The sequence below is a fragment of the Mustela nigripes genome, chromosome 2 (assembly GCF_022355385.1).
Source record: "Mustela nigripes isolate SB6536 chromosome 2, MUSNIG.SB6536, whole genome shotgun sequence".
Lineage (NCBI taxonomy): Eukaryota > Metazoa > Chordata > Mammalia > Carnivora > Mustelidae > Mustela > Mustela nigripes.
Window position 1 is genome coordinate 101,748,283 of NC_081558.1, and position 11,459 is coordinate 101,759,741.

Below are 11,459 nucleotides of genomic sequence, written 5' to 3' on the forward strand. Positions count from 1 at the left end.
ATCAGTGGTCTGGGGACCCAGGTAATCCTGAGAAAGTGGTCCTTGGAGAAATGCTGGGTGGTCTGTTAGCTGTTGGGTGAAGAAAACAGCCATAACCACACCGGCTGCATTCATTGCCTTCATGTGTGCCTACTGTGTACCTGATGTTTGGCCTGAGCCCCCTCATTTTATCCTCTGAGAGCCTGCCAGGAAGTTGCCATCATTTCTATTCCCAAAGCCACACACTGCCCTCCAGAAAGAAACCACAGTTTGAGGTGCTTTCCTCTCCCCCCACTCACCCCTGCACCCCTTTACAACCCCCAGGGGCTTGCAGACTCTGGGACCCACTCCAGGGACAGGACCAGAATCAGCATGTGACTCCCCAACAGAAGAGAGCGACCAGGGTGACACCCGCTGGCAAGAAAGACTGCAGAATTGTACTGTGATGGAGAACACCGCTACCCCTCCACCCCCCAGGGATGAGGCAGCAAGTGGGGGGCCGATTCCCAGCCTGAGTGCCGCCCAACCTATGGGGGAGGCTTCAGTGTTCCCAGACGGGACGGGCCAGCTTGGCGAATTCCCAGGCGACGGGCGCCCCCTGCAGCCAGACAGGGGTGCGGCAGGGCAGAGGCGGGGACGTTGCTGGGGCTGACATCCCTGGGACCTCTGGGGTTGCTGGGCTTTCTGTTACACCGCTGTGGTCCTTACGGTCCCCCCATTTTAAGGATGAGAGAAGTGTTGAGTGTCTTAACCAAGGTTGCAGAACCAGCCAGTATGGGACCCTGGCTCCTCTCTCCCAGGGCCTTTGTCGCGGCCCCTTGGAGCCCCCCTCACCCCCAAGTTCCCTGGCCCCCAGGACAGACAGTGCAGGAGAGTCGTTGTAGGAGGCAGGCAACGGATATTTAATGGGCTTTGGTGGGGCTCACAACACTCCCGCCAGGGGAATGGGCAAGGGCAGAGCATAGACAGGCCTCCATGCGGGACTCAAGAGATGAGGTTCAGGTGCAGGGGCTCCTGGCACCGCCGGGTATGAGGGGGCGAGCGGCAGACAGAGCCTCGTCTGGGGCAGTCCCGCAACAAGGACAGCACTGGGCCTGGATGGAGCTAAACACAGAGTGGAGGGATGGGGGCTCTCCCCAGGCCCTGCCCCACAGCTCACAACCCACCAGGTGGGGAGAAAGAAACAGTCCCTGCCACCCTCCCCCTAGACAGACCAAGGGGAGTGGGCTGGCACCCCAGAATGTCACTGCAGGAGCCCTGGAGGAAGCTGGGCTTACCCACCCCCACTTCATTCCTAATGGTCGGCTTCCATGTGTTTCCTGTGTTGGGCTTTGGAGTAAAAGTTGTCTTTAAGTAAAGGAATCCCCCCTCAGATTTATGAACCCCTGGACTAGTCTCAGTCCTTACTAATAGCTGGGGAAATGGACGCCCAGAAAGGGTAAGTGACAGGCCCAAGGCCTACTAGCAAGTGAGGGGTGTGGTCTCTTCCCTTCCTGTCTCCAGGGATCCCTGCTCTATTCTGGAGGCCTGTGACTTGACTTCCAGCCCTGCTCAGGTCTCTGATCCCCCTCCCTCAAGTTCTGAGTGCTCCAGCTTCAGGGCCAGCCCAGTATGGAGGGGGTTGCCCCCAACACCTGTAAAATCCACAGACCCTCTCTCCCAACACGCACACACTCGAGCACACTCCTCACCTCCTGGAGGGATGGAGCCTCACCACTCCCTGGGGGAACCTTCCCTGGTTTGTAGAGACTCAGAGGTTGGAGTCGGGGGCCAGGCACAGGCCCTGGGTTGGCTGGAGGACTGAGCACCGAGGTGCACATTGGGAAGTGAAGGTTCTGCATGGGCGCCCAGTCAGACCCCACCATTCTCTGTAGCCAGACAGCTTTGGCCATGTACCTGGGGAGCAGTAAGCCAGACAAAAGGGGTCATGGCCCTCCTGGCCTGGTCCCCCTCAGCCTGGGGAGCACATAGCCCAAGGCTTGGCCCTGCAGAGAGCTAGGATCAGTCTCAGCCAGGCTATAGTGTGCCTCCACCCCATTCCTTGGGTGAAGAACCCACAAAGGCGAGGAACCGGGGGTTCCAGAGGCTTTCACCATGCCCCGGGAAAAAAACCCCGAAAGAAGAACCAGGGAGTATAAGGGCCTGGAGCTGGGCTAAGGGGCCAGGGGTGATGACCGGGCTTTATCCTGCCCGCCCCCGACCTCAGCCCCAGGAGCCACCTCTCGGGCCCCTGGTCTGCCAACTCACTTGGGTCCCAGCGGTGCACAAATTGTTAAATACCAGTTGCTGGCACAGCCGTGGTCAAAGGGGTTGTATCCCTGCAGGTATCGGCACTGGAGGGAGGCAAGGGCCAGAAGAGGAACTCAGATCCTGCAGGACTGGGTAGGCAACCCCCCCAGCCCTTCCTGAACGGTCAGCTCAGCTTAGGGTGGCAGCAAGACTCCAAGGGCAGAGAAGCAGAGAGAAGGAGCCCCGGCCTCCTCCAGCCCACCCACCCCTGAGTAGCTCTCTCTAGGCAACCCCCGGCACTGCGCCCACTTCTGCCTTCTCAGGGGTCCTCCCCGATCACCCGTACCCCTTTTGCAGTATCCTCCCTTTTTCTGTTTCTTTTGGCGCCTGCACACCCCCCTGCTACCTCCCTCCAGATATACTTTCTGATCCTTTTGTTGCTAAATTGCTCTAAAGCCAGTTCCATGCCCCTCCCCCACCTCCCTACTTTCCCACCTCTCATTTTTTTTTTTCCCCCAAACTGGTGTTAGCTGAATTTCACCATCTAGAAGAGCAGTTGCCTGGGGCGCCACCAGATTCCTTAACAAAATAACTTGGCCCTGGAAGTCTGGGTCAAAGACCCTGAGCATCTGTGTAACAAAGGTCAAGTCCTCCCCTGGACACTCTTTAACCAAGTTCTTCCCCTTCCCTCCCTCTATCCATCAGCCTTGCCCTCCTCCTCCTCTTCCCCAGCACAAGTTGATTCTCATGCTGACTTCAAGAGCCTTCACTACAAAATGTCCGTCATGACCAAAAGTGGCCCAGGGCCACCTCTGTCCATTACCAGCTCCCCTATGTCCCATGTCCCTGTCACGATGATATTGACCTTCAACACTATTCTCCACCAAAAGGAGCCAGAACTCCATGCAGGGCAGGTGAACCTATGGAAGGAAAAGTCCAGACACCTCCACAATGACCCACTGGTGCCAAAAAGCAACACTAACCAGAGCGATACTTTGAGTTCTTGCCTACTTTAATATGTTTAAAGCATTCAAATAAAGGAAACTGGTATTCTATCTGCAATTTTAATTAAATGGTTAGAAGAGTTGGGTTACATTTACAATTAGAATTTTAAATTTAGAGAAATAATTTTTGATTTATTAGATATATATGAGGCATACAAACATGTTGACTTGTTCAATGCATGAAGGAGGGATAGATAATTGCCTAATGAACTCATCAGAACTTGCTAACAAAGCGCAGACCTTTCCTCTCCCCAAGAAGAGCCTCTCAGATGTGAACTGAATCCAGCAGCTCGGAAGTTCCTTGACTATCCTCTTTCACTGGCTCCAGACCCAGTTCTCGTGCTCCAAATCCAAATCGAATGCTCTCCCACTCCACAGGATGGTAACCAAATTGGGCATCTTCTCGCTATGTCTCCTGCCCAGCTCCCTGCTGCCTCTGCTCTCTGCCCTTCTTCCCCAGGGATCAGGGTATCAGGCTTTCCTCGCTCTCTCGCTCCCTCCCTCCCTCTCTCCCAAAGCAGTATCAGTTCCTTTGGGTACAGATTCCCTCATTTGCTCATAACTGTTCTGGGGCCTCAGCAATGCCCTAGGCACTGCACTGGGCACTGAGGACACACCACCAACAACACAGCCAGCCTTAACTTTCAGGCGGCTGGTGAGTGGTCAGGGCAGCCCAGAGAGGGGATGGGGGAGCAGAGCAGGCAGCCGGTGCCAAGACTCTAGGGGGCAGAGAGCCGGGACCTGAGAGGCTGGGCAAGGGCCATGGCACGTGCATGTGGGACCACGCTGGTGTGGGACAAGATGAGTCTTAGGACTGCCACTGCCCACTTGGTGAGCATGACGTTAGTGTGACAGTGAGCAGAGGCAGGGCTGCAGTAGACTGGAAGGGGAAAGTGAGCAGAGCCAACTCGTTCAAGAAATACTCCTCTGCTGGAGGGGAGAGCGCAGCAGCCAGAAGGGAGGCCTATGATGTTAAGGACTGTTTGCTTTATTTTAAGATTAGAGAGACACAAACGTATAAATGATGATGGGAAGGATTGGTAACAACAGCAGTGCTCTACTGGGCATTTGCTTGTACCAGGCACTGTTGTATGTGTTGTACACAAATCAACCCATGCTGCTCCCTTTTACAGATGGGGAAACTGAAGCACCAGGTGGCCAAGAGACAGACCCAAGATCTCCCTGCCGATAGAAAGCTGTGGTTTGAATTTATGTACTCTGGCTGCAGAGCTCTTGCTATCAACCCCCAAGCAAGTGGCCGTGGGAGATGTGGTTTGGGGATGGAGATAGGAAGGGAATGAACGCCTGAAGTGGGTTCTGGAGGTAACGGGACAGAGCCCTGAATGAATGAGTCACATTCATTGCAGAGTGCAGTGACTCACAGAGTGCAGACTACAGGTAGATCATAGCCTGGGAGAGCCCCAATCTGAGCAGCAGTGCAAGGACGGGCTGATGGGCTGACTGGGGGCTAGAAGAACCATGGGACATGGGAAGGGAGAATGTTGCCCTGGAAAGGCTGAAATGATGGTCTGAAGTTGGGGAGAGAAGGCATGCAGACCAGACCACAGGAGGTAATGAGCAAGGGCTAATGGGTAAGAGCAGAGGAGTCACAGGTGGGCTGGGAGCCAAACAGGGGTAGGCTTGGGTGATTGAGTGCTGACTGTAGGGATGGGAGGTAGTGGCCAAGCAGGGTTCCTCTGTCCTTTCAGTTGTCTCCCTGTTTCCAGCCCTCCCTCATCGATGTGGCCAACTACAGCCTTCCTAAAACAACCTTTAGTTAGGGTGCCTGGCTGGCTCAGTCGGAAGAGCATTTGACTCTTGATCACAGTCTAAGGGTTGTGAGTTCAAACCCCACATATCATGTGGAGCCTACTCAAGGAAAAAAAAAAACAAACACCCCCTCCAACATTTAGTCAGGTCACTGTTCTGCTAAAGGCATCCTACGTCAAGGATGTTCACTTTTTTTTCTTAAGATTTTATTTATTTATTTGACAGACAGAGATCACAAGTAGGCAGAGAGGCAGGCAGAGAGAGGGGAAAGCAGCCTGGGGGTTTGATCCCAGGACCCTGGGATCATGACCTGAGCCGGAGGCAGAGGCTTTAACTCACTGAGCCACCCAGGCACCCCAAATATGTTCACTGTTATCACTCCTACTCAACACTGTACTGGAAATCCAAGACAGTGCAGTAAGAAGAAAAAAGAAAGAAAGCCATCCAAGTTGGACAGGAAGAAATAAAACTGTCCTTATTCATAGATGACAAGATTTTCTATGTAGAATCAATAAAAAAAGCTATTTGGACAAGTGAATCCAGCAAAATCCAAGATTCAAGACCAATAAACAAAGATCTACTGTATTTTCTTAAAATAATAAATAGAAATGAAATTTTAGAACACATTTATAATAGCACATGAATACTTAGAAAAGATCTAACACAATGTATACAAGATCTATATACTGAAAACTACTAAACACTGATGATAGAAATCAAAGAAGTAAATAAAAGGAAAGGGGTTCCTGGGTTCAAAAACTCAATATTTTTAAGGTATCAATTTTCCTAATTGACTTATAGGTTCAATGTAATCCCAGCGATCTTTTTTTTTTTTTTTTTTCTTTTTGGAAATTAAGCTGGTTCTAAAAGTTATATGGCAAATAAAAGGAACTAGAATGACCAAAAGAACTCTGAAAAAGAACAAATCTGGAGAACTCACACTGTGTGATTTCAAGACATAATGCAAACCTAATAATCAAGACAGTGTGGTATTGACAAAAGAATAGGGAGTCCAGAAATACACCTACAACTATTCAGTCAACTGATTTTTGACAAATGTTCAAAGGTAACTCAATGGAAGAAGAATATTCTTTTCAACAAATGATGCAGGAACAACCCTTATGCAAAAGTAATAAATCTTGACCCAACACTTGCCTCACATACAAAATTTAACCCAAAATGAATCATAGGCCTAAATATAAAATTCAAAAACTATAAAACTTCTGGAAGAAAGTATAGAAAAACCTTTATGACACTGGGTTAGGCAAGGCTTTCTTTCTTTCTTTCTTTCTTTTTTAAGATTTGACATAAATATTTGACATATTTATTTGACAGAGTGAGAGAGACAACTGGAGAGGGAACACAAGCAGGGGGAGTGGGAGAGGGAGAAGCAGGTTTCCCTGCCAAGCAAGGAGCCCATGATCCTGGGATCATGGCCTGAGTGGAAGGCAGACACTTAACAACTGAGCCACCCAGGCCCTCCTAGTCAAAGCTTTCTTAATTACAACACCAAAAGCACCGTATATAAAAGAAAGCAACCTACAGTGCACTTCATCCAAATGTAAAACTTTTGATCTTTGGAAGACACTGTTTAAAAATTGAGATGACAAGCCACAGACTGGGAGAAAATATTTGCAAAACACTTATCTGAATCCCGAGTATATCAAGAATTTGTAGAATTCAGTAATTTCAAAAAACCCAAATTTTTTTTTAAATGAGCAAAAGACTGGAACAGATATTTAATCAAAGATAAGCAAGGGATATCCTGCAGTAGGAGAACAGATAAACAAAAGGTAGTCTATCCATAGGACGCAATAGGACACAGCAATAAAAAGAAAAAAACTACTGGTATGGGCAGCAGCAGGGACAGATCGCTAATGCCAAGTGCAAGAAGCCCGCTCAAACGGCAATGATTCCATGTATACCAGTTTCTGGAAAAGGAAAAACTACAGGGATAGAAAGATCAGTGGTTGCCAGGGGCTGCAGGCAGGGAGAGAACCTGACTACAAAAGACCATGACGGAGTTTTTGGGGGGTGATGGCGCCATTATAAATCTTTATCATGGTGTGTTACAGGACCAGACTGTATGCTTTTCAAAATTCATAGAAATGCACTGAAACGGATGAATTTTACTGCATTTAAGAAAAGGGGAAAAAAATCCTTCCTTGGCTCCCAGGCTTTCCCTGAACTCCATTCTCCACCTGACTTTCTGGGCCTTTTAATTCTGGCCAATCCCAAGCAGTACTCTTCTTTCCCACGGCACCTTCTGCTCCAGGGGGCGCTGGGTCCTCACCATCCTACCCAGATCCTATCCACATCCCACAGGCGTGCAGGCTTCCTTGCCTTCCTGCGGGCAGCACCCCTCACCTGCACTGCTCTCACCCGCCCCCACCCCCACCCCGGCCCCGGTTTTCTGCACGTCCAAAACCACCGCACGCCGCGTTCTACTCGGCGCGGTGGTCTTCACTGAACTTGAGTCCCTCTGTGAGTCTGTTACTCAACGTAGGGCAGGCCCTTCTTCGTGGCGTTCACCGCTGGCTGGCGGGTGTTATTCTGATTTCAGGGTCCTTTTCCACAGAAGCGCAGGATGTAGCCTTATTCACCTCCTCACCCGTCGCTCAAAATGAAGCCCACGAGGCCTAGCACACAGTAGGCCCCGGATGCAGTGCCCCCGGGAGGGAGGGTGACCCCCGAGCAGCGGAGGATGGAGGTGTATCTAGGTCTAGAAGGGCAACTGAGGCACCTTCGAGGGAGGTCAGCCGGTTAGGGACGGGGCGGTGGACAAGGAGCGTTAAGGGCAGAGGTCCTGAGGCCCAAGTTGACCATCCACAACCCTGTATCCCGGCGCCCCGCTCGGCCTCGCGTACCTTGCCCTCGTAGGAGCGCTCGGCCGCGCTCACCGACTTGGCCTGGATCAGCAGCAGCAGGAAAAGCGGCACCAGGAAGCCGACGGCAGGTACAGCCACCAAGATGCTGCGCACCCGCTAAGGAGCAGCGCCGGGGACCCTCCTCCCTGGCCCCGCCCCGCCCCGCCCCGACTCCTCCCCAACTCCGCCCCAAACAGCCCCGCCCGCTCCCAACGCTCGGCGCCGCCGTACACCTCAACCCACTCTGCTGTCTAGGCCCGGTGACACCTTTAGCACTTCTCACCGTGACCCCGCTGTAGATTCTGGACTCTCCGCAGTCCCTCCTAGCCCCGCCCATCTCCCTGGCCCTTCCCACCCCCGCCTATCCCAGTGGATTCTCCCAGCGCCAGTAGCTCTACCCCCGTGACCCCGCCCCCGGTCAACCCCCCGCGCCTCCCCCCTGTTCTCTACGTGGGTACCCGGGGAGGATACGCGATGGCTTTGTCCATGGTGAAGGGCAGGTGGGTCGTGCGCACCAGGAAGATCAGGCAGGTCACCAGCATGGCACCCGAGTAGAGAAATAAGGACAGGACCAGCAGCATGAAGAAGCGGAAGTTGCGGTGACCAATGCAGTTATTGACCCATTTGCAGTGGTGGTCAAAGTCCTGGATAAGAGGGAGGGGAGCAGGCCTCGAGGACCGGACCTCTGGACCAGTCTCCATCGCCCCCAAATCTGAGGCTTTACCCACCCCCCCAACTCCCGTTCCCAAAAGCCATCTGCCTGTGGCCCCTCATACCAAACTGGGTCTCATCCCTAGGAAGAACCCCAGCCACAAAGTCCCTAGCGCTAGCATTTTTGTCAGAGCGCTGTTAGGTCTCTGTGGCTCACAAGATCATGCATCAAAAGGCCTTTAAGACAAGGCCTGCTTGGTCTGGGGACACGTTCTGGTGTAACTGTGGGCTGGACATAGACTATCTCTGGGCTTCTGTTTCCTACATCCACTGAGGATAATAATACCCTTGCTCAGCCTGCTTCCCAGGGTTGTGAGGACAGACAAAACAGCACCTTTATAAACCTTGACAGCTGTGTACGTGACACAGACAAGCACTCAGAGCCCAGGAGACCCAGACAAGAAGAGGACAGGCGAAGCTTTCCCGGCCAGGCCTCCAGCTAGCCTGATGGCCTTGGGCAGCTAGAGTCAGCAAGCCTGGGGTAAGACAGTAGTGTCTTTTCCCCCCCTGGCCTGACCAGGCCCAGCACAGGTGTGGATGCATCTGCGGGTGACTGCACCTGCGCAGGCAAAGGCCAGTCTCCCTGGGCAGGTGCATGTACAGAGGAAGTGACCTGCATGAGTGACCCAAAGTGGTTGGGCGTTACTGCCCCTCTTGGCCTTTAGCAGTGCCAGAAGTGGTTTCAGGCTTTCCCCTGGCCCCTGTGTGAGGGGGCGGGGCGGGGGGGTGGTGGGCGAGTCAGGAGAGGCACTCACTTCTACACAGATGTTGCACCAAGGACAGTGGTAGGTCCGGGGCGGGCGGTGGAAGCAGCACTTTTGGCACCACTGCAGGCGGAAGGCCCTGTGGTTCACCCACACCACCTGCACCATCATGGGACCCTGTTCGTTGGAGCCTGGCATGGGAAGAGGATTGGGCAGCAGCAGGAGGCCCTTCTGTCAGTCTGCTGCTCTGGGGGGTAGGGAGGCCAGCCCCAGGTCATTACTGGGCTCCAGGAAGTGTGGGGAAGAGGTGAGTGAGGGTATCCCTCGTCTCCATTGAGCAGGCTGCCCAAGCACAGAGAGCTGGGCGTTCAAAGGCAAGGCAGGTTTCCAGCCAGAAGTATTCTGTGAGGACTCAGCCCTTTGAAACTGTGATTGATGCTTTAATGGAGGGAGAACTGAGTCATTTCAAAGAACTGGCTTCTCTTTCTGGCCTGCCTGGGCCCTCCCACACAAGGTGGCTGGAAAACCTCCAGAAATTTGTTTTTCCACGCCTCAGTGCCTGGAACAATGAAGTGCCAGAGTCACTTGAGGGGCAAATGAGGAGGTACGGTGAAAAGGTCCTGAGGCCTGAAGAGGGGAGACGGGAGGGGCCCCTCAGGAGGGGCTGCCTCCTTCTCCCAGGGGCCAACACTCACCTTGATGCAAGATGCCGGGGTCTGAGAAATTGAGTGAAACCAGACTGAAGATGGTGAGGACACAGAGGAGGCCTGTGACGAGGGGAAAGGCCCACTCCCCGTTCTGGGCCAGCCACCTGCAACTGAAACCAGAGCAGGGCTTGGCCCTCATCGCAGTGGCCTGAAGCTCCCCCCGAGACCCACCGATCCTGTCCACTTGGTCAGAACCCACATACCTTGAAACCCACTCTAAATCTCCTGGCTCGTGACAGATCCTTAGTGACTCCACAAAATGTCACTCAGTGTTGCGAGCGACCTGCAGCTCTCAGAGGCACCAAGCGCTGTACTGCCTGTGTGTTTGCACATTCGGTTCCCTGCACATTTGCCTCCTCTCGCCCCTCTTGGGCACTTCCGCTGCCTCTGCACTGTCATTATCTGTGTTCCTTTCTGTCTCTGTAGGAAACCTGCAGCTTGTGTGGGAGGGAGACTCACGGGAATGCGAAGAAGAGGCCACTGAAAACCACCAGCAGCACGACATTGAAGGCGGCAAACAGGCTGGGGAGGATCCATGGAAGAGGAGCCTGAGGCGGGGGATGGGGCTCCTTCATGAGGGGCACAGCGTCCTTCAAGAGCGGCATGGCTGGATCTCCCGCGCCGGCAGGGGAGATCAGAGCCACTAGGCTCCCTCACCCCTGCTGGCTCCAGGAGCCCCATGGCCACAGCAGCCTCGGAAGCCACAGCCCAGGGTGGAAGGAAAGAAGTCCCAGTGTGACATCACAGAGGTTGAGAAGGATGGAGGCCAGCAGCGCCCCAGCAGAACTGTCTGTGGCCTGTGACGGGCACCGCCCACAGCAAACCCACCTCCCACCCCTGCTCCATGCTTGTGCCAGGGACTGAGAGCTCCTGCCCCTGTGAGGTTGGCTTTGAGATGATATGAGAATAGAGAAACGTGTGGGCGATTCGGATCATCCTCTCAGGCTCGAGGCTAATCGGAGCAGTCAGTGCCCATCATACATCCTATCTCCATTTTCTTCCTTTTTGTTATTACAAAATTCCACTTTCGGGGGGAGGGACAGCTAAATAATTTCCCAGCTTCCCTCATTTCCAGAGTTGGCTTCATGACACAATTCTGGTCAAAGAGATCTAAGTGGATGTCTGCTGAGGATTTCTAGAAGAGCTTTGCTCAGTCCCTTTCTTCTGATCTTGAGGCTGGATGTGCTGGCTGAAGGTATCATCGTGGACTCATTGGGCAGCATGGCAACATGCTACACAGAACGGCGTTGACATTGTTGGGTCACTGCCCAGACCTGAATTAGGCTCCCTCTGATCTGCTTATTATGTGAGAAGATAACTGAGTTTTCTGTTCCGTGCAGCCGACATTTGTCATTTGTTTTAGCTGTGGAGCATCTGAACCCCTCTGTGCACAGAGGGCACCCTGCACTGTACCTCTTCATGAAGGACAAAGACCGTTCCCCATTCCAACTGGAGCTAAAACTGCCAGAAACTCACATTCAAAGCCTC

General features: G+C 53.0%; 1 protein-coding gene across 1 annotated transcript; it reads right to left on the reverse strand.

The window, feature by feature from the left end:
* Nucleotides 1–343: 343 nt before the first annotated feature.
* ZDHHC19 (zinc finger DHHC-type palmitoyltransferase 19) lies at nt 344–11,459 on the reverse strand. The gene is made up of 8 exons (XM_059391181.1): nt 10,431–11,459; nt 9,960–10,081; nt 9,316–9,455; nt 8,321–8,493; nt 7,850–7,955; nt 2,227–2,312; nt 1,671–1,875; nt 344–1,083 (listed from the first exon to the last, which is right to left on the reverse strand). Exons 1-8 carry the CDS (start codon nt 10,574–10,576, stop codon nt 964–966), a joined length of 1,098 nt encoding a protein of 365 aa, XP_059247164.1. The 5' UTR covers nt 10,577–11,459; the 3' UTR covers nt 344–963.